A 22,530-nucleotide genomic window follows, 5' to 3' on the forward strand; every position below is an offset into this window, starting at 1 on the left:
TTTTTTTTACCCATTTTTTACCTGTTACGTGACAACAAAACTTATCACTCCTTGAAATTGACAGGTCACAAAATCAAATTTATTAAAAAAATCAGGCGTAGTTAAATTCAATTAACCGAAATGAAATTGTTAGGTTTTAATTTTTGGTCCATTTAGAAATTAATTACCACATCTTGAAAGTCTACAACTTTCCAAAAAAAATTTTTTTTTTGTTACAGGGTCTCGAGCTCGAACCTTTCACTCATACTCCATTTTCATCACTCAACCCATCCATCCCGTTCCCTAAATTTATATGATAATAAAAAAGCATTTGTGTGTATATATACAGGCACCACCACTACCATAATAAGATATTCGTGTGATTTTTGTGATGGGTGATCATGACCCTCGCGGAGTTGTAGCAATCATAGCACCCCCGGCGTTACGCAACATTTACTAAGGAACATTAATTCTAAAACATCCACAACCTTTCCAGCTTTTCCTGCTTAACTGTGCTTGGAATTAGACACAAAGTGAATTGGTAATGAAACTTGACACATTGCATCCACCAGTCATTAGCACCATTATGAGAGCCAAAGGATTCATCGAAGTCTACCTTACCCATCACAGTTGAAGCCTACATGCTTCCCTAAACGCAGCTCATTTTTTTATTGTTAGAAAGATCAGGAGAAGTGTAAACAATTCAAGAAGGCAGAGGCAAAGATACGATCATCCAAGAAAGTAACACATTCTACTTAGCACCTAATGCCATTTTAACACTTCCTCCTCATTCAGTAGCCTTGCCTTTGCGTCTGCTGCTGCTGCTGCTGCTGGTTTCTACAAGATAGTAGACCATAGAGTCCACATCATCCCCGAATATGCTGTAGGCTTCAATTGCCTGCAGATAGCTGAAGCCCATTGACAGAACGATCTGAATGCTGCTACTCAGGACACACTCAGGCAATGCAGAATCGCGTCCCCCTTCCTTCTTGGTTTCGCTGATAGATGACCCTATATTTAATTCCACAATTTGGTCAAAACATAATGCTAGAGGAAAACTCTTCCAGTTTATTTGGCCTAGGAAACCCAGAAGTCAGACAGAGAATCAATCACATGTGATAGGCTGAGAGAGAGAGGATAAAAAAGTGGACAAAAGAAAGTTAAACTTACTGGCTCCAGATGATGATGGTTCAGCACCCGAAGTAGAAGATTCTCTATGACCAAGCTGTTGCTTGAACGTGTTGTTAGAAAGATACTCAGCCCTAGAAGCTTCCATCACCATGCGTTCAATTTCCTTTTCAGTAAGTTCAAGATCTGAGTAAAACCGTCCTTCAGCAAGTAGTGCCTAACAACACATGTACACCCATAATGAAAATTAAGATACTAATGTCCCTCTGAAAAAAATGAACAGAGCTAATACACTCAGCCACGTTCTCCTCACATTATCAATCTGCTGATCCTGCTGTGCTTTGATAGCTGCTTTCACTTGATCCTTGTCAACATTTGTCTGTAAAACAAAGTCAACAGAAAGCAATCGTAAGAATTAACCATCACGACCAAGGTGCACAATTAACCCTTGGATTAGAAGCAAATACATAAAAAACTTAAAACATCCATAACTCAAGTTATTTATTCTCTAGATTGAATCAATGGCATCCACTCCAGAAAATTCTTTAAATGTCTGCAGACTTTTGACTAGTGTTTTCAGATTCAAACTTACCCCGCGTAGACTACTAAACCCCAGCCCAGCACCAACTGTTAATCTGCGGGGATCAACAAGTGAATTGTAATGATTCCCATGATGGTAACTGAGTCGTATTGGAGGAGTGTCTGTGTTGTAGTTTCCATGGAATATATTGATAGGCTCTGAAACAACAGATACTCAAATAAAATAGTTGACTAACAAAAGAGCAGGTTCAAATCCAGATACAATCACAGACTTATCCTTCATCCTACCCACCTGTAGTATAAGAGTATATATGAATAGGCCGATTGTACATCTCAGACAGGGCTTGAATCTCCACATTGTTACCATACACCTACATAAAGTGGAAGTGTTAAGTAGGACAACCATTTCAACAATAGATTCCGTGATCAACTTCAATTTATTTAATTAGAGTTATTCAAATTTCCACAAAATGAGAGCTCCTCCTTGTCCCTTCATCATTTAATATTGTAGTCATCCGTAAAACGATGGTTGGTATAGCTTAAGACATGTATTGACAGACAGATAATTGAAACACTATTCTACTAAAATTTCAACTTCTGTAAACACCAAGCCAAAAGAGAGTATGCATTAACATCCAAATCCCACAAAAGCATGAGAATAATAATTAAAGAAAAAGGACAGCTTTAAAATGCATACTCAATTAAGTAAACAAAAGACTACTGTATAATAAGTAAATCAGAAATTAAAGCCTCTTTTTTCCAAGAATAAGTCAATAACCGACTCTGATGTATTTTGGATGACAAATTGCTTAAAGAAAGTAAAATTATAACGCACAAAGCAAATTGTGTCAAGACAAAGCAAAGCAATGGCAAAGATGCTTTTCATGCGCCATACTAACAAAGTGGCACATTCGACTCAACTTGAAATTTGACACTAGTTATCTATACTTCGTCCCCCGTTATTTGGGCAGATTATTTAGAAATCAAACCACTAGAAATATGACATTCATAGACCAGTGAACTCTGGGAAGTTCAAAAGGAATAGCTCACTGGAGACTGGCCAAATTAAGCCCACAAGACATAGTAGTTCGGGAATGAATATAAAGAATACAAAAGAATAAGAGACTAAGAATTAGCATTTCTCAAAATTTAGTACATTTTTTAGAAAGCAACAGATCATGTGTGTGGATTATTGTGGATTTAACTCCAGAACAGGGACTCGGGAATCATTAATTCCAAGGATCTGGCTAAGGTTTTGCTAAGACCCAAAAAGAAGTGATGTGTAGCATATGGATATACATAGTGCTGGTATTGATCCAACTGACACCAAATAGAGCGACTTTGTGGTATTGGTAAGACTGAAGAAAGTACTTAAACAGCCCCCAACAAATGTCATTTTCAGTTATGGGAATCTCAGACCCTCAAAGGAGAAAATGGCTGTTTATACTGTTCAAAACTACTTATGTATAAACAAGGATAAATCCAAAATCATCTCCGTCATGACAATTCACTACACAACACCAAAAACAAGTAGCAGTGAAAAAGCACAGCAATCTCAAACAGATAGAAACCCCTTCCAAAAGAAAGCACCAAATAAAGCAAAAAATGATCTGATAGGCATACCTTATCTCTTCTTTTTCTCTTGCAATACGAAGTAAAACCCTCTGTTATGAACTGTGAGAAGTGGTCCCTTTCTCGTTCCTAGGAAAATATAAATGAATTGAAGATATTCAACACAAACTTTTAATTGGGATCGAATGCTAATATAAGTTAAAAGGTACATGAGTAAAAACAGCTCAAAATGACATACTTGCCAATGAAGTTTTAAGAGAAACCAAATAGAAAATTAAACATCATTACACCATCCACCATATGCAAATCAACACATAAAATGATTTGCAACCTTCACATTGGGAAGAGTACTTCGCTTCCAAAGCCTAACTTGGATCAGTTCTGACGTTTATAGAACTCTACTGAAGTACTAGGTCATTGTATATAAGCAAAACAATATTCCTAACTACTCACTCAAATTCACCATAAATTAGTATATCTGAGTATCTACTAGAGTAAGAAACGAACTCCAGAAACATCTTAATAAGAATAACACCTACATACCCACATGTCAGAACATAACCAACCTTAGAAAAGAATGTGCTAAAAAACAACGGAAAAACACCTACGAAAAGAATTGAAATTTGATGAAGCAAGAAAGTTATCCTAGTAATATACTTCACAAGTAAGCAAAGTAAACAAAAGAAGAGAAATGGAGGCCATGAAACAACTATAGGTCAAAGACTAATAAGAATATCTCTTCAGTCAACAGTTTGATCAAATAGAGAGCAACCACAAAACCAAATGACACTTTTCAAAACCTTAAGGGATCAACATAAACCTTTCTTAAACCTATGGCAACTAAGTAATTTTACCCTAAAATAAACATGATAGAAGGGATATACTCTACAGGATATACACCATCCTTCATTCATAACCAACGGTTAGGAGATTCTCTAGACTGTAGCCATTGCATCTCGCTCTTTCTTATTATATGACCAATTCATTATACCATCATCATTCCTCAAAACACTATGTAAATAGAAGGGAAACCAAACATAAACTGATACAGCAACCATTTTAGTCATCAACAAAACTTATACAAAAGATGGCACCCATTAAACCTCGTCCAACTCAAGGCATGCATTTTAGCGTGTAAAAGCCATTGTCCAGGGAAATGACAATAGTAGTTGCATATAAGCCCAGCTTCTAAGTGGCTGATAGAATGACATTAGCCGCAAAAGATCATCTACACAGCGCAGAAAAGAGACCAAGGGTAGAAAAACTGATGCATGAGAATTCAGAAGACTTTTACAGGATCTTACAGGCATGTTGATACATGTCCGACCAATATGGAAGCGACATAAGCAATTCTCAGGAGACAAGTCAGATCTGGCTATTAGTAGGGAAGATTGGTCCTAACCTCCAGCAACTAAACAGCGCTAATGCATTATTTGGGTTGCCTAAGAATATCCAAAGAAAAAAAAAACTCTAGTCCCTGTCCAGTAGTTCAACAATCCCAAAAGAAACAGACATTGAATGCAAGAAGGAAAACCAAATGCTAGAGCATACCATGTAATCGATGCACATCTGCCGCACCAAGTCGTGTAATTCAGAGTCACCATAAACTTGATCAGCAACAGCACGAAAGAGGCAGTTTCCATCCTCCAGCATTTTCTTAACTTCCAATCCTTTGTCCCGCCTTATATCCATCTCAAACTGTCGTTCCCTCTCCTGACACAAACACTACATATCAATTTCACAACATTAAAGACATCATAAATCTCCAAATATAATAGATGACCTTGTTCTCCTTCCAGGCTAACAGTGTCTTAAGGAACCTTCCAAAGGAAGCAGAGTGATAACATTAACTGGCTATGGCTCTTAGAGTTAGGATTAAGGTTGCCTAATTCAGCGTGATAACATCAAAGAAGTATCAAGACAATACCTATTTTCCATTTTTATTCACTTGATGAATAAAATTAATCAGATACGCCGTAAAGGAAATCATAAAACAGACTGCTTCACTAGTTCTCATCTTATATCAGCAATTAGTCAAAGTAAACATGTAGATAAAAACATCATTAGCTTATGCTGTCCGTGGACCTTCAATCTATAACAGGATTAATGCTTCTACAAGCCAAGAACACATAAAATGAAATAGTAGAGCGCAAGCTCCATAATCACTTAGCTGTAAGGATACACCTTTTTTAAGTAAATCAACTGGCATCAGCAGTTGAGTACTGAATGGCACTGACTCTGGGTTAAGAATTAGTTACAAAACATCTCAGATATACAGAAACCAAAACCACACTTCAGTACTAAAATTAAATTTGACATACTGTATCATCATATGAGGATCCAAAGCAAGGACTTTGCTCATCAGCACTATTATAACCTTCACTTTCACAGTGAGATCGAGGAGACGAAGGTCGAGATCCAGTTGGCGAAGTCCTCGTTGAAACAGTTGGCCATCCAGCAGTTCTCCTAGATGATCCTACCCGCACAGCACTTGAAGTGCCTGATGCAGATCTCCTGAGATTTGAGTTCATTGAAGAAGGTCTAGGAGGAGGAACAGGAGGCGGCGGTGGATATGTACTTCCCGTAACCATTTGCAATGAACTTCCAACCAAGCCCTCAATTTCTTCTTCCACCACACTCAATCCACCAAAGTCTTTTAACAAATCGCCCGTACTCGTAAAATCATCCCTAGGAAGCGACTCATTTTCAACAGTTTTTTCATCTGCTTCATTCTCATTACTATCCAAGCTTGTTGGTGAAAGATCATCATTACTCACTCCCTTACTCTCAAAAGCACCAGAAATATCAGAACAATCATCTACAACATTCTTTTCTTGTGCTTCTATTGCCAATTCATCATCTTTTTCAGCTGAAACAACTGGATTTTGATAATTGTTGTTATTATTAGCAACCACCGACTGGGCTGGAGCTGGCGTAGAAGAAGAGCAACTTGGTGCCGATGCTGATGCTGAAGGTCTGCTCTGGTTGGAGGACGATGAAGATCCTGCAGAACCTCTTTGAACCAAGATTCGAGTCATCTTCTAATCTCTTCTAAAAACTGAAACCCTGGCACAAATTACTGTTTTACTCAACCAGAATTAGAGGTAAGAAAACTTAGATTTGAATTTATCACGTGTTCTGGCCTTGGGCGCTGTCACACCAATTCCACGGCTGAATGATTTGTTACAGCCCAATTCACTCTGATCCCCGCAAATGGCTTTCTGCATTCCCCTAAAAATTCTCATGAGACCTTGAGCTCCTAAATCTCAAATAACAAAACCCTCTTTTGTGTAAAGTTGTCGAAATTACCCGGAACAAAAAAAAAAGATTTTGCAGCTCAATATGGCTCCAATTGCCCAAACTGCAATCAAATGTATAATAACCAATGAACACATGTATCCTCAAAATCGAAGTACACCCAAATGACAAACCCATAAAATTCAATCCAAAAAAAAATTCCAAAAGACGACAACAAACTAACATAAAATTCAATCCAAAAAAATCCAAAAGACGACAACAAAGTAAGTAATCGACTAGGCTTTATCTCATACAAACCAAGCATGCAATCAAAATCCAAAAGAAAAAGAAAATAAGAAAAAAAAACCTACAAAATTGACCAGAAAAGGACAATTGATGTGAACACATCATCAACTGTTCCAACAAAAGAACAAAAACGTTAACCGCAATATCAGATTCACCGATATTATAGCTTTAATCTAAAGACAAGAAAAAGCATCAATCTTGAGACTGATCATCAAGAAAATCAAAATCCTAACCCTGAAAATAAATAGGTAATTGGAAATGAAATTCCAATCAATCAAAGGAAATCAGACTCAGCAGAGACCCAATCAAGAGACACAGTAATAGCACGAATATCTGTGATGAATATTGAATTGGGAACCCTACAGTTGACTCAGTGTCCGAGATAGGGGAAAGACTCACCTGAGCTGAGCTAGTACAAGTGCTGAGTGAAGACTAGGGTTCTTGGAATGTGAAAGAGAGAAAAAGCGTTAAGAGGATAATAACTTCGAGGCGAAGATAAATGTGTGGAAAAGTGGGGATGGAAAATGAGGGATTTTATAGGACATGGAAAAAGGGGTGTGGAAATTTTGGGAAAAAGGAGAAGGGAAAAAAAGGCTGGGAGGATGAATCTTTATGGAGAGAAAAATGCCAAATGCCACGTGACAATTGGCCCGCATAGGTTAATCCTAATACCCTAATGATCAAGGTCGTCTTTTTGTATTACTATGTAATTTCGATTGATGTTCAAACTTTTCGAATCGAACTCAAATCAATTTTTATCAAGTCAAATTTGAGTAGAATTCGAGTAGTTTGAATTTAAGAGCTGAACTCAAAAATTTTTGTTGAATATAAAATCATGTTCAAGTTTAGTTTAATTATTTGCAGATTTAACTGAAATCAACTTTTATGAAGTTGGATTGATGGTTTCGTGCATTAAGTAATTTAGTTCGTCGTTCACATTAAATTATCTGGTAGAATTATGTATCACGGGTCACTTAAGTTGAGTTCTGAACGCTTCAATCTGACTGTTATAATTGTTTATAATTTTTCTTGTAACGTCATGTAACTTTAATGTAAACGTAATTTTTACACCAACTTTATCGTAGGATCGACAAATTTAGTTTACACTGAACTTTTATTAATTTACATCAAATATTGCACTGATAAATTGTATGATTGGACAAAGCTGAGCCACACTTCAATTTGACGGACCGGACCCTTCATCAATTACACCCACACCGCATTGGATTCAAATTTGTTTTCAGTTTTCACTCCTAAACAATTTCACTTTTTACTCCTAAACTTCCATAAAGCGTGGCAACATAATGGGATGACAGCAATTTGTCTTCTATAATGGTTTGTTCAACGCTAAAGTCAAGGTGGCAATCTTGCAATCTGACTCCAAGAATAATTATTCATCATATATCAATCCATGGTTTTCTGTCTTGTCTGATCAATCCTCTGCTAAAGACAGTTTTTGGATTTCGTCTTGAAGGTTGAACTGCCTTCATTTTACAAGTAATTTTACATGCTTTAAAACCACAAAAGAAAAGCTTTAGTCTACTAAGTTAACTGCATCAATAAATATATATATGTATATATATAACAAGAAAGAAATTGATTTACTGAATGGAAGAATACGTATACACTCTGAAAAGGGTACACAACTGCATTCGATTTATCAAATGTAAACACACAATATTACGTAGTTTCCCATCTGTGCTGAAAAATCATTGAGGGGTTGAAACAAGTTTAGTAAAACAATGCACATTGAAGCCAAGAAGAAAGTTCTGAGTCCATATTTTGCTTAGCGTCTACGAAGAGCCACAGCAGAAAGCACGACCAGGAATACGAAGGTGACTGCTGCCATGAATGAGGCCACCACAGCCCCGCTTACGCGCTGACAAAAATCAGTGTACTGCTGACAAATTGCAAGCCAATTTGCGTTTTGATTGCCGTTGTGAGCCAAATAGACAATGGCAGCCGCGGAAGCTGCTGCAGCAGTGGTAAAAGCCAACAGCATCTGCAGAAGCATTGGAATAATACAGGCAGGATCTGTCAGCTGTTGAACCAAAGAGTTGAAGATAAGTGAGTTCAAAAGGCTTTTCGGATATTACTGTGTCAAAGATGAGAAGTGCTAATCTTGCTCCGGCTGCATGAGGTCGAACGATGCAGACGATTGAGAAAGGCAAGGAGAGAACAAGGTAGCCACTAGCAATTGCATTCGCCACCACGAAGTATCTGCATAATCATTTTGTGTTTAAAAGTTTTGGCATATTTTTTATCATGACATAATGTATAATTTGATGTTGTTAAGTGGGATATCAGTAAATTCAAGAAATTCATAGTCACTGAAGAACAATAGAAGCAATGAATGATGCAGTACGAGAAAGCTGGAAGGTCATCATAGCTTGCTTGAAACTGGAAGAATTGTGTGAAAAAAGGGAGTGTCTGATCAGTAGTTCCCATAGTAATGGTGGCAGTTAAGGTAGCAATGAGGGCACAAAGCCTCAAAATGAAGTCGAAAATCGCGACCCCTCTCTTCCATCCTCCTTTCCTGTAAGGTGTAGCTTTTGTTGTAGCCGTAATTGCGGCAGGAGCAGCAGTAGATTTACCTTTGGCAGATTTGGAGTCAATAAGGATCGCTGTTTCAGGGTTGCTCTTGGTTGAGTGACTTGGCTCCATTGGAATTGAAGGTAATGAGAAGATGTATGTGACTGAACAACTGTGCTAGGGGAGAAATGAAATTAAGCTTGTTATGATGAAAAGTAGGATTGCTGGTCCAATATATAGTACAGTACAACTAGATGAAGGAGAACAGCTAATGGATTAGTTCTGGCTTTAACAAACTATGGAGGAATTAACAACCTTGGATTACTTGTATGGGTGGAATAATATACAATGTAGTTAGGAGAGTTGTTGCATCACTTGCTCCACAGAGGGAAAACAATTAGATGATTAAAATGCAAATACTTGATTGGTTTACTCAGACCATAAAAAAGAGCAAAAGCACCAGGAACAGGAACCTTTTATTTAGTATGATCCTCAGTATAGAACAAGAACTGAAGAACTGAATTTTTCAAAGAAATTAGACTGTTGCGGAAGATCAAGGAAATTATGCATTGTTGTTATTTCACGTAAGATGCAGATCATATGATGAATAGATGCCGATCAAATGTTAGGTCATCTGCCATGCTTTGGGGTTATTATTGAGCGCATTGAAAAGCAGAAGCAATTCTATACATCGAATTCTAATGTCAACAAAAGTGCATATAATAACGTGCCGAGGTACAATACAAACCCTCTTAACTCTTTCAATTTTACAAAAAACCCTCCTGTAAATTCAGATTATACGAATTAGCTTCGCAATCAAATGGATTAGGTTATAACCATTTTGCTGCCTTTGAGGATTAGGTTAGACTAATAGGAGAAGTCACATTTGATGGCTACCATATCTACCGCAAAAATTTCTTGATAAAACATTTAGGCAATGTCACTTGACTGAATGGCAAATGGCATCTGGAACTATTGCAGCTGCAGATTGGGGAAAAAAAAAAAAAAAGTGCTCGTGATAATGGAGATCATGCTGAAAATTAAGAATAGTACTAAAAGAATGCTCTTATTCCGATTATGTTTAAATCACTGATGATGCTTCACATTTTTCGTTCCTTTCTTGGTGCTGTAAAAGCATCACAAATTTTGGCGAAAAGATATATAGCCAGGTGAACCTTGAGCGAGTTAACACTTTGCTGTCATAACAAAAACATTTTTGGGAGAATGATCTCAAATGTATAAGCCAAAAAACAGGTAAATACATCAATTCCTACCATAGTTCAAAGACTCGACCAAGATCGAGATGACTCAGCCAATCCGTCACCGAAACGGGACTTTCCGATCCGATACGGAAGCAAAATAATTTCGAAATAATGAATCGCTGAAAACTCGACCAAAACACCGAGAACTCGATCGAGATGTTTCCGAGACAGAGAAAAACGGCCAAATCGTTTCGAATCTTTCCGAGTCAACTCGAATTTTTATTATTATTGGTAATTTTTTATTATTTTTGTTTATCATATTTTTTTACATTTTTAGAATATTAAATATTTCAAAATTTTGTATTTCGCCAAAACCGCAATCGGGTTTGTTTGAATTGAACATTATTTTCCCAATTTTATTTGCTTACATCATCATTACAATTTCCAATATACCTTTTTATCTCACATACATCACGTTACAAAAAGTGCTACTAAAAATATCCCAAATAACTTACAATCCAAACAAATCCGATATGCCGAAATCGATACAGAACAGTCCGAACCACGAGCTCAACCTCAACTTCGGACTTTGAACCATGATTCCTACCCAAAAGGGGCAACAAGAAGGAACTTGAGCTGTTAAGCACACTAACCGAAGACTATATTTAATGGAGCAGATATGCTGCAATTTCTAAGTTCTCATCATTATATGCTTCATGGCTTCAGTAAAACCACCATTTCAACCATTGGAAACTAGCTTGAACATTAAAACTTCTGGCGACACTTTTCAACTCAATTCCCAGCCAGCCTCACGTGTTCTAGAAGTGAAATTACACTGTTGAAACGTGTGTAAAAATAGTTATGGCTATTCCTCAACTATCATTCTCAATGTCATAAACTAAAAGTTCAAAATTGGCCTGCAACTGCAATGCATCCACTGAATAAGTCATAATGTCTCAAAAAACACACATATTGGCATTAGAGCAGTACGTTATTACAAACTTATGCAAATTGCATAATGACTTCCATCGGAAAGTACCTTTGTTCGGGGTATGCGACGGGAAAAATTGGGATTCAAATTAATAAAAACTGGCATCAGAAGGCACAATGAGGAAGAGACTTCGATACTGAAAACTCATGCCCTTTAAAGAGAGAATAGTAGTTTCTGTTATGACAATAGGGCACGAGAAGAACTAGCATAACATTCTATTCTACAAGCCGGGTAGTAATCAAACTTATTCTATATATACCAAAACCCCCGAAGGGAAAAGAATAGGCCAACAGTACTTACAAAGATATTCTCTACCTGGCTATAATTTGGAATGAACTGGAGTTACAAAAAAACATCAGCTTTGTATTGGCAGAAGTTACATATATTGAAACAGATCATAACAACAGAGGAGCTAACATTTCTATGGTCGCAGTGCCCATCCACGCTCAGTGAGTGCTTGGTGTACCCGGCTGGCTGCATCAGCAGTGTCATTCAGAGGAGGATAACTCCAGCTTTCTGACATCTGCATGTTGAAAAGTTGACCACAGAACAATTTAAGTTAATTGATGACAACCAATATTCAAACCGTAGGTAACTGAAACCTCACATTTTGAACATATAGTAGACAGCAACACTCAAACATATGATTTTTTACCTTCAGGATAATTTAGAAGCTGATAAGGCGCAGGCATAGGCAAATGAAGTTCACTCAATTCAAGGTTTTAAAATGAGCAGATAAGCGGTAAGATTGAGCAGCACAAAAAGACATTACTTTCATAACCATTAATTGAATAAATAGCTATGAAAATTTTTAGAACCAGAAAACTACTCCTGAGTAAATAGGCACAACCATTAATTAAGTACATGGATGTGAAAATTTTGAAAACTAGAAAACTGCTCATTGAGTAAATAAGCTCAACCATTAATTGATTAAATAGATGTGAAAATTTTGAGAACCAGAAAACCGCTCTTCGACTGACCACAAAGTGCTGCGTTCGTGAATTTCCACAAATCTCAAGTTTAGAAAGATTTCAGATGCCCAATTAAAAATATCTTTCTAAACAAGAAAATACACATCGGGGTGGCTTTAGCAGATACATCTCTAATAAGAGCCATTCCTCTAGCCAGCCCAAAGAAAAGGAATCAACTTAAGGCTAAAAGGCAAAAGCTTACAGTTACCCCAAGTAGTAGAATAAATAAGGTGCTGTCAAAGATGCATTACAAAACATCCAAAACACGAGTCTTCTCAGATGGTTATCATGCTTCTGTACTTACATCTTCAAGACCTGTAAAGGGGCGAACCAGGCCTCTTTCCCTCAGAGTTTTGTGGAACTCCACAAACTTCCAGGTACAGCGCTCAACACCAATTACATATACAGGCTTTCTGCGAAAAGCCAAGCAATATTTACAAATTGAGATTGTAGTGTATGTACATATATGCAAACATATTCATACATACATACATACATGCATATATATATATATATATATATATATAAAGAAGCTGAAACAGCAGCAAACTCCAAGTTTCAATAACCATTAAGATTCTCCTCAAACATACCCAGTGCTACAAGCTTCACTTAGCATACTAACTGAGTCTGCTGTGATGATGAATGCATCAGCCCAAGCTAGATGCCCCATGTGTGGATTTGGCTCTACAAAGGATTACACAGTAGTCACAATCAGGTTCCCTTCTTTATATGTCTCCAGCTACTCTAAAAAGAAACCAGGGGAAGTTTACCTTCACCATTCCATATGTTTATTTTTGGATGAGTTCCAAATTCTTTCACCACAATATTGGAAATCTTTCAACAACAGACACCAGAAAAAGCAGAGTCAATTATAAACTTCTTCTATTATGTTAAAAACAAGGGACGCTTATTCTAGATACCTTTTCAGGTGTCCTCCTTGAGAAAGAAATTCTTACACTCCCACAGCTTGCAAGAACATTGTGTAAAGAGGCAGTCAGCTGCTTTGCAAGGTCCCCACCGTAACGACAATACCCTAATTGAAATCCAGCATAAGCTATTACTCTCAAATAGAAACAACTCATGGCTTGGGAAGCAGATACCAAAAGTGAAAAAGATAAAAATTACTAGAGAAATGTCAAAAACATAAAAGAGCTAGAAATGGGTGAGGGAAGCATAAAAGAAATCTCAAAAACATACTAATCCGAGATTATGAAGAATATTTTAATTCAAATTCTAAGTTCTTTAATTGATTTATCAATTATACAGGCTCAGAAGACATCTACATGCCCCAAGAAGCATGGTTGGAAATTGTCTTGCATGAATTGGAAGATATGCCAACAAGACCTAATTTCCACTCATGCAAGACATGTCCAACTACTATAAGGCTGCCACTTCAATCACTCTGAATATCAGGAACTAATAGATAACAAGTAGCCTGAACTACAGGGTGTTGGGCCAGCCAAAAGCTTCAGCAATAGAAGTGTAAAAGATTCTTGACAGCAGAAGTGTAAAAAACCAGCAGAACATATTTTCAGATATTTAGTACTGTGCTGAACCTGGAGTGACAAAATCTGTTGACACAAATGTCTGCTAATGCCATGTTTTACAATGTAATTTCATAATTAGCACCTAACACGCCATATTTTGATAACACTAAAGCACACCCTACATAAACTAAGCTCCTAACTCCTTTGATACAAATCTCTTTCTCTCCCTTCCCTCTCTCTATCTCCTCATACCAACACAATCACCTACCAATCCCCTTGATATAATACGAAGCCAACAGAAACTTTTAACGGAAGAGACAAAAACCAAACAGAACATAGAAATATCAAGGATGTGAAAATGTAAGAAAGTTACTTGTAGGCCCTCCAATGTTAACTACAAGTAATGGCTTTGCTAAAGGCGCAAACTCATCATGCCAAGCACTAGCTGCACTACGAAGAGCAGCAGAATCAACTTGATGAAGAGCTCCTGTTGTTAGGACCTGATATTGAGGGGCATATATCAGTGGACACACTTCAAACTCTTTAAAGTAGTTTATTCCCAGTTGATAAAATTATTTCCATAGACAGAATACATACAACATGCCTATCTGGAGGTTCACGTGGAGTTATCCACCTCCGTAGAAACCGAGGAACCTGCTCCTGGGCCCGAGGAGTCAGAGGATAGTAGTCGTGCTGAGGGGTAATCACCAGGTCAAATCTTTCCAAACGGGACCTTGGATGCTGAATCTGTAACCAAATTATTAGTCATAATTCTGATAGTGGTTAGCCTCAAGATGATGGTAAAAGCAAACAGTAATCTATTATCAAAACAGTGCAAGGGACAGAAAACAGGGTTGAACACCACAAGAACAGAAGTAGAAATGATATGTTGACAAGATAATCCTGATGAAACAAACTGTTCTGCAACAGAAAATTAGTTTGTATTCCAAAATATTTAAGTTAGACCAATAGAATTGACACAAGGACAAGTCAAAAAAGATTGAAACAAAGACACAGGGAAATGGCAACAGATATAACTACAAGATGTAGAAAATCAGCTTATGTACAACTATGAAGATTATAAAGTAAAGCAAAGCAATAAATCTCACTCAAAGCCAGAACCTGTGAAAGCTACTAAATTTACAATTTGCTTTTCGATTTCATACTGGAAGCAGGAGGATAGAGACAGAGACAAGTAATATTCTGAAGAGAAAACTATATGTATGACATAATTCTATGCATCATTCTCTTGGGAAAATACATTTTTCAATTACAAAAAATTCTGAAGGCTCAAGTATATGTGAGCTTTGGAATACCCAATAAATTCCTAGCACAGATAAGCACAACTAAAAAATATTAAGTGCGACATTTGAAGACCTGGAGGATATCAGATTCAAGTTATATCACTAGAGAATCAAATTACAAAATGCCTCAAGTTGTCAACTTCATCATTTTAACCTAAAGAATTTATAAAACCAAGATACAATGATCAGATGGCAGCTTGTCAAAAATTAAAATTCTCACATACCTGGACAACAAATACATTATCAGATGCCAATCGTCTTATCGAGCTTGCGATTGAAATAGTATCTCTACCACATGCCACCACTAGTAATGGACCTTCCCTGGAAACAAGCAAGTGAGAATTACATTCAGGTAGCACAAAACACATGAGGTGTCAAACTCTAGATTTTCTACATTCTATGCACGCCCAAAAAAAAATCTGCTTTCAGATCTAGACAGACAAATACATAGAAACATGTGAATAAAATTTATCAGTTGTGAGAAGATATTGGTATTAATGCCCTTAAGAAACATTATCAAATAAAGGCTTCCATTTAATAGGACTATTCAAGCTTCTGTATTATGTTATCCACAGGAAATGGAGGATGATAGTGACTGAACAAATCGGATGACAACAGAATGAATAAGCAGGAGCCAGGGAATGATATACCTACAGAATATTCACCTCAACGCATTCAAGTGACTTGCAGACTCTTATTTGCTAAAGTGATATGGAAGCTAACAACCACATCCATGTCCAATCAAGTTATTATGTTAATAGCTATTACTACAGATCAGAAACATTTTCACCAGGAAACAAGACCAATTTACGAATGAACGGAATCAAGTAAAAAATGCTATCTAAAATGAATACATAATTTAATTAATTTCAGGGGGAAGGTCTTACTTCTCAAAAGTTTGACGAGCCATAGTAACTATATTCTTGACATCAGCTTCTAGAACAGATGATAAACCAGCACTGAAACCATTTTCTGAAGGCAGAGGCATTAGCTTTTTCCCTCTGCCAGAAAATAATATCCGAGAATAACCATAAATCTGAGTGATGATGATATACAACTTCTTATGGACAGAGACTGGAAGCCAATGTAGCCACTCATTGACCCCCCCTCTTGGCCTTGTTACCCGCTGCATATTTGACAAATTACACATCAGAAGCAACAACTAATCCCACTAGGTCTGTACAAACTTGCAAAAAACTAAAGAGTAAAGGCTACTCTGCAACACATGGTTACAACCAGACTCATTTCGAGTTTTCCTAAATGACCAAATCCAACATGCCTAGTTTCCTTCAAACCATGCGAAATTCTTGACCCGAAGCTCCTAACTCCTAAAATCTAAACTACAACAAGTACAAATTTTTTTTTTAAAAGGCACTATATTCTAATAAGCTACCCCAGAGGTAATATCGACCAGCTTTGTCAACATTAATCCCATGCTGCACTGCTTAGCCTATTTTAACATCTTCACCTATTCACGGTAAGATTGCAATTTTATTTAGTTTTGAGCTAAATCCTCACATTTTCCAACAAAGACCTGCTACCAATCTCAGTAAAACCCACCAACACAGCTTCCGAAGATGCTCATCTTAACATCAAAATTAACTGAAACTTGAAAAATCCAAAGGACAAAAAGTAAGAAAAATTAGCATCAATCATAGTACATGATCCAAAAAACTGAAACTTTAAACTCCATTTTAACATTTTACACCTCGAAAATCTAAATTCCATGCCCCAAAAAATTTCTAAAAACAAAGGTGAAGAAGAAATGAGAACCCACATAGAGAGTATGGTGGCTGGAGAGGCCGAGGGCATGAACTAAGCCGAGGCTTTGATTCTCCGAAGCCGGGAAGCCGTTACCAATCACAACGGCCCGCCTGATAACGCTGACTCCGGCGTCGAATATATCCGTGATGCCGCCAACTCCTCCGCCTATCGCCCGTGGACTTGCCGGCGGCTCCGGCAGCCTTATGGGCTTCATTTCTCTCGCTATATATTCTTATATTGTAAATTCTACTATTTCCCACGAATATATAAGTTTTATTTGGATAGGAAATAAGAATTAAACCTAGAACAAAGGAGTAAAAGCAAACGTATTGAAATTAGTTTTTTGGTCACGGACGAGAAAAGTTGAAGTCTTGGGGTTGGGGTTAAGGCTTTGGACAACCGCAAAGTCGCTCAATGCCGTCCCTCTTCCATTCCACCTTGCCACCTTTTCTATTTTCCAGCACTTTTTTTTTTTCTCTATTTTCTCATATCAAACTTTTGTTAGTAGGATTAATTAATCGGGTTTCCTTCAAAAAAAAATATTAATTAATAGGGTTTATATGCGTCTAATCAAATCAAATATTCTTACTTAAATTTATTTGACTATTTTAAATTTTTGTTTAACTTTAACTTATTTATTTGTTTGATTATTTTAAAGAGTTTTTTCTATTTTCGCAAATCAAAATTTTTGTTAGTAGGATTAATTATCAAGATGTAAACGTGTCTAATCAAATCGAACATTCTTGTTCAAATATGTTTGATCATTTTGAAATTTTGTTCAAGTTTAACTTATTTATTTGTTTGATTGTTTTAACAAATTTGAAATTTTGTTCCAGTTTAATTTGTGTTATTTTAAGTGAATTTGAAATTTTATTCAAATTTAACTCTCGAATGAATTTTTTATGGAGTTTTAAAAATATGAAACATAAAATGCTACTGAAATTTGGTTTGAGTAGTTGACAAACAACTCGAGTATTAACTCGATTCATCTTTCAGCATTATTAATTACTATTAGTTTGTTATTCGTTCATCTTTTAGCCTTATTAATTATTATTCGTTATTATTAGTATTAATTTGTTTTTGGGAAAGATACAACAGATTATGCTGCATTTACTTTAAGTCCAACCTTGATAGTATACTTGGCATTACAGACAAAGGAAAAACATTTAGTATAAACCAAATTATGGCTATAATTCTGTATTTAATACAATAGATATACCACTTATTCCACCGTATGTATTGAGCTAATTTTTGTTTTCTGTCCTAGATTTTCTGCCATAGCTATTAAAAGACTTTGTTTTATGCGAAGGGTCTATCTCTGGACACTCGTTAAAATATACTTTTTTTTTTCAATACAGGGAGTATTCCAACTTTACCAGACTAATCTCCCTGCGCCTGTGCACCTCGCCCTCCAAGGATACACAAGCGGTAAAGAGGTGACTCGAACACACGACTTCGAGACATAACTAGGCTACCCCGAAACCATCCGAACCAATACCAATGGGCCGTTAAAATATACTTGAGATGTTAGATTTTGGAAAGGTAAAATTAATTAGGAGAAGTATATAAATATAAGAGAGAGTAATAATTGTTAGCGTGTATATATACATAATAGGTTGGATGGAATTTAGGTATGGTAATGAGTGCCAACCGGGCACCCGTCAGAAAAACCCCTATGCAAATTGAGTTTGTGAATTTGCAGATTTGAAGACAGTTCAGGATTCAATGAAACAACTAGTGTGGATACAAAGTACATATGGTTAAAAATACTGGAGTCCACTAACCAAAATGAAGCCAGGTGCAATCAAGGATCTGCTTGGTTTCTAGACTTCCCTGAATGTAAACAAATTTTAACAACCATAATGATTATCTGTTCTTGGACAAAGAGAAAGAAGAAGAAAGATACTGAGATTAATGCAGGTAGCTAATAGAGGGATCTTTAGCAGAGATGAAATGTACTGCTACACTCAGCCTAATTATAAGCACATTAAATAATTAGCTTTCCATACTAAATCTGCAACCCCAGACACACATATAAATTTCTTCGTTGAGGTTGAAAAGCAACATCTCAAGAAAAGCTACTGAGCTTAGCTACATTGTTGCAATGAGATCTTCAGCAGCAGCAGCAGCATTTAAGGCATGTTTAGGCTACCTTATTGTGGCAATTCTGCTATCTGCTTCTTGTGTATTAGCTGCTGAAAACAGTGAAAAATCTTTCCTCCCTAGAAAGGTTTACTTTGTTCATGGCATCAAGACTAGCTATCCGGATAAAACACATTGGTCTGGCTTCAACTGGGATCCTTTCCCTGGATTTAACTGGCCACCTTCTTCACCACCAAGTGGATCATCACCACCTTTCCCGTGGCCTTTCCCAGGATTTAAATGGCCGCCTATTCCATCCCCTTCTTTTCCACCTCCACTAGCAAAGCCAACAAGTGGATCCTCACCACCTTTCTCATGGCCTTTCCCAGGATATTTAAATGGCCCCCCATCCCATGGCCTTTCTTTGGACTCCCAGATTTTCACAGGTCACCTACTCAATCCCCACATGCATCACCTCCGCTAGTACAACCACCAAGTGAATCACCACCAGTTGGTGGTGCTTCAATCTCGCCGTCGCCATCACCACCACCACCGTATCAAGGGGAAACACCACCACCAAGTCCATGGTCAGGGTGGGAGGAACCTACATTTACTCAAAGTACGCCTGATTGGTTAATTTGGGAGGACTCAACCACAAGAAGCATCTGATTGGTTACCTTGATCAGCGACTACAAAAGAACATCTACGGTATTTTATCCTATGATTTGCCTAAAATGAGTTTGTACTGAAGTACTCGTTCAGACTATCAGCATACTGTTCTTACAATATATTCTTGTCGAAGGAATATAAAACACAAGCCTCAGCATTTTGATTTGCTGCTTTTTAACTTACTATTAAGTGCCAATTGATTCTACAAGCTTAACAAGGCAACTATATATTTAGGATTCGCCATGTCCTTGATATTGTTCATTTTCAGCAGCACGGGGTCATTGAACTGAAGTGACTTTCTGATGCCGAAGGCCTTAAATCATTGGCTGAAAATCTGAAGTGAATATGTTTGAATGAATTGGAAATGTCTGAAGATAATGCATACTTGACTAATCCTAAACTTCTAGTGAAAATTCATGACAGCAACAATCATACAATCATTCCATCAAATACAAAGTTCTGCAAAATAACAAAATTATTTCATCACTGTCTTTCCTGAAAATGAAAAATAATTTTGCAGAATCAAATGGTTTCAAGTGCCATATTACGGATCATTCTGACCAAAGGGCCTGGACACTTGGTGACCATGTCCAATCTGCAAGGATTTGAGGCATGACCGAACAGAGACAGGCAAAGCATGGCAAGCTCCCTTGGTGATAAATTTGAAGACATAAACCCTTTCCAGTGGTGAGGATCTAAATCAAAGAAAGCATCAAAAAATCTTCTAGTCCCATTCAAGTCGAGTTGCAGTAGGGTCTCCATGCCAAAAGAGTGGAATTCTCTGATACGTCTCCTCTCAACAGGCCAAAGGCCCTTCCACACTCGATCATAAAGTGGAGTCCCTCTAATCATTCTGGTTGAGCCTAGGCACTCTGCAATTGTATCAGCTAACACCGGTGCTAAAGCCATTGTCCGCGCCACCATGTAGCCACTTGAAGGATGCACTATGCCTGAATTTCCACCAATTGCCATCACACTTTGAGGGATTTTAGGCAGTGGTCCTCCCATCAGAATGAAACACTTCTCTTCCTCCATAACACTCCTTACTTTAACGCCTAAGTGTCTCAATCTTGCCACCATCCTTTTCTTAACCTCCATATACGACAACACAGGCCTGGCAACGAGAGAGGTCTCTTCAACAAATATCAAATTTGAAGAAAATGGCATCGCATACAGAAAAGTTGGAATCTTTGAGTTATCTTTGCGCAAATCTGGTTCACTTCCTAGATGGGAATCTCTCCAATCCATCAGAACCATCTTATCCAAATCAAAGGGGTGATTATCAACTTCTGCTAAAATTCCATGAGCAATTTGACAACCATGGTTTCTCGGCCTGTCATACTCAATAAAAGGACTAGCATATCCACTTGCATCAACAATCAAACTTGCCTTCAGCTCACTTCCATCAGTGCAAACAACAGAAGACTCAAATTCTTGATGCTCTATTTTCCAAACCTTAGCCTCGTGAAACTTGACATGATTTGAAACACAACCACTTAACAATTTAATCTTGAGTTCCTTTCTACTTACTCTACCATAGGCACGGTCTAAGTACCTAGTCTTGTGATCATTGATATAAACACTACACATGGGCCATGTCTTGTCCAAACAATCATCAAGGCCTAAACTTTCAAATTCATCAACCCAAACTCCATAGTTATTTGGCCACATAGATAATGGTGAAGGGTCCACGCAGCATACCTTAATCCCGTATCTTGATACTTGCTCAGCTAGTCTTAAACCAGCTGGTCCAGCTCCAATGATGATCAAATCAAAGCGACGATCAGAAGGATCAAGCCACGATACATCAAAGTCTAAAGGTTCAGGTTTCCATGCAGGCTCTAAGTCAAGAAAGGAATTAAACTTGCTGCTTCTGACTCTGTTACGAACGTTTCTTGCAGAAGTTTTGGTTTTGGGAGAAACAAATGGAGGGTTCAGTGATGAATATGACATTGGAGGATGAGAGGCTGAAAATGCAAGAAATGGAGACGGCCTCAGAAGAGTTTCCATTGACAAAACACTGAATTGAAAGTCTAACTTCGATGGTTTAGGCAGAAAAGGGAGGGGTGAAGGGAAATGTTTATGATGAATTGATGATGAAGAAAGCGTTTAGGTAGTCTAATGAAGACAATGAAGAATCAACCAGGACCAGCAATGGCAAGAAATGGATGCTTTTTATAACCGGTTCTTGGTCGTTTCTATCAACTTTAACAAGAATTAATATAGTAGATTCTGGTAGCTATTAACTTAATCATAGCTAGTTGGCCGTATGGTCCATATGGCGCCTCATTTCTGCTAGGCATTTTATCACCTGTGTTGTCATATTAGACAACCTTTTAGTCTTTAGTTAAAAAATAAATCATCTTCTGCTTTAGTTAAGTAGTAATGCAAAACTAGTAAAATATGTTGGAGTAGAATTTACAGAATTACTCAGGTGCGTATATGATGATCGGTTAATTCCTCAGAATATTACCAAAAAATTAAAAAAAAAAATCTAGCAAATGTGGCTCTGACAGACTTACTTAATGTCTAAAACTATGCATGCCGATTTTATTTTATTTTTTTAAAAACATTCCTGCCCAACACGGCACCCCATCATTTTTTTTTTTTTAATAATTCGTGGGGCTGCCGTGCTGACTTGTTTTTTCTTGGATAGGAACCAAAAATCATAGTCAGAGAGAGCGGATTTTGGGAAAAAAAAATAAAAAAAAAAAAAAGGGATGCCTTGTATTGTTAGATTAGAGCGATATTAATGGGTGCATGATA

The 22,530-nt window shown here is 37.2% G+C and overlaps 4 protein-coding genes across 5 annotated transcripts; all 4 read right to left on the reverse strand.

Annotated features, from left to right (window-relative positions):
• Positions 1-476: 476 nt before the first annotated feature.
• Positions 477-7,301, reverse strand: LOC113726349 (OVARIAN TUMOR DOMAIN-containing deubiquitinating enzyme 6-like). Of its 2 annotated transcripts, XM_072075541.1 has the most exons (11): positions 7,162-7,301; positions 6,529-6,580; positions 6,363-6,440; positions 5,541-6,277; positions 4,771-4,932; positions 3,271-3,348; positions 1,940-2,018; positions 1,700-1,845; positions 1,421-1,486; positions 1,150-1,324; positions 625-990 (listed from the first exon to the last, which is right to left on the reverse strand). In XM_072075541.1, the coding sequence occupies exons 4-11, from the start codon at positions 6,255-6,257 to the stop codon at positions 767-769; spliced, it is 1,647 nt and encodes a 548-aa protein (XP_071931642.1). In that variant the 5' UTR covers positions 6,258-6,277; positions 6,363-6,440; positions 6,529-6,580; positions 7,162-7,301; the 3' UTR covers positions 625-766. The 2 variants fall into 2 exon arrangements, with proteins under 2 accessions (XP_071931638.1, XP_071931642.1); XM_072075537.1 differs by having other exon boundaries at positions 477-990; positions 5,541-6,580.
• A 1,043-nt stretch (positions 7,302-8,344) lies between these two features.
• On the reverse strand, positions 8,345-9,502 carry LOC113726357 (casparian strip membrane protein 3-like). The gene is made up of 3 exons (XM_072048831.1): positions 9,128-9,502; positions 8,859-8,982; positions 8,345-8,764 (listed from the first exon to the last, which is right to left on the reverse strand). Exons 1-3 carry the CDS (start codon positions 9,424-9,426, stop codon positions 8,549-8,551), a joined length of 639 nt encoding a protein of 212 aa, XP_071904932.1. The 5' UTR covers positions 9,427-9,502; the 3' UTR covers positions 8,345-8,548.
• A 2,217-nt stretch (positions 9,503-11,719) lies between these two features.
• On the reverse strand, positions 11,720-17,434 carry LOC113726364 (mitochondrial fission protein ELM1-like). The gene is made up of 10 exons (XM_027250051.2): positions 17,027-17,434; positions 16,137-16,375; positions 15,474-15,570; positions 14,543-14,692; positions 14,319-14,445; positions 13,379-13,491; positions 13,229-13,292; positions 13,049-13,142; positions 12,763-12,871; positions 11,720-12,010 (listed from the first exon to the last, which is right to left on the reverse strand). Exons 1-10 carry the CDS (start codon positions 17,225-17,227, stop codon positions 11,909-11,911), a joined length of 1,296 nt encoding a protein of 431 aa, XP_027105852.2. The 5' UTR covers positions 17,228-17,434; the 3' UTR covers positions 11,720-11,908.
• A 2,747-nt stretch (positions 17,435-20,181) lies between these two features.
• LOC113726372 (neoxanthin synthase, chloroplastic-like) lies at positions 20,182-21,897 on the reverse strand. The gene has a single exon (XM_027250062.2). It carries the CDS (start codon positions 21,772-21,774, stop codon positions 20,287-20,289), a length of 1,488 nt encoding a protein of 495 aa, XP_027105863.2. The 5' UTR covers positions 21,775-21,897; the 3' UTR covers positions 20,182-20,286.
• Between the last annotated feature and the right edge of the window lie 633 nt (positions 21,898-22,530).

This window comes from Coffea arabica, chromosome 1c (assembly GCF_036785885.1).
Source record: "Coffea arabica cultivar ET-39 chromosome 1c, Coffea Arabica ET-39 HiFi, whole genome shotgun sequence".
Taxonomy (NCBI): domain Eukaryota; kingdom Viridiplantae; phylum Streptophyta; class Magnoliopsida; order Gentianales; family Rubiaceae; genus Coffea; species Coffea arabica.

Bases quoted from the DNA above. Each gene is read 5' to 3' on its own strand.
- LOC113726364 (XM_027250051.2), bottom strand. From the start codon at position 17,227: ATGAAGCCCATAAGGCTGCCGGAGCCGCCGGCAAGTCCACGGGCGATA. The intron at 15,571-16,136 runs GTAAGACCTTCC...GCTTGTTTCCAG, and splicing joins GCTCGTCAAACTTTTGAGAA to GGAAGGTCCATTACTAGTGG. The intron at 14,693-15,473 runs GTATGTGAGAAT...ATTTGGTTACAG, and splicing joins ATAATGTATTTGTTGTCCAG to ATTCAGCATCCAAGGTCCCG.
- LOC113726349 (XM_072075537.1), bottom strand. From the start codon at position 6,257: ATGACTCGAATCTTGGTTCAAAGAGGTTCTGCAGGATCTTCATCGTCC. The intron at 1,487-1,699 runs GTAAGTTTGAAT...TTTGTTTTACAG, and splicing joins GGTTTAGTAGTCTACGCGGG to ACAAATGTTGACAAGGATCA. The intron at 991-1,149 runs GTAAGTTTAACT...AATTAAATATAG, and splicing joins ACCATCATCATCTGGAGCCA to GGTCATCTATCAGCGAAACC.
- LOC113726357 (XM_072048831.1), bottom strand. From the start codon at position 9,426: ATGGAGCCAAGTCACTCAACCAAGAGCAACCCTGAAACAGCGATCCTT. The intron at 8,983-9,127 runs GTACTGCATCAT...ATGATTATGCAG, and splicing joins GATGACCTTCCAGCTTTCTC to ATACTTCGTGGTGGCGAATG. The intron at 8,765-8,858 runs GTAATATCCGAA...ATGCTTCTGCAG, and splicing joins CACTTCTCATCTTTGACACA to ATGCTGTTGGCTTTTACCAC.
- LOC113726372 (XM_027250062.2), bottom strand. From the start codon at position 21,774: ATGGAAACTCTTCTGAGGCCGTCTCCATTTCTTGCATTTTCAGCCTCT.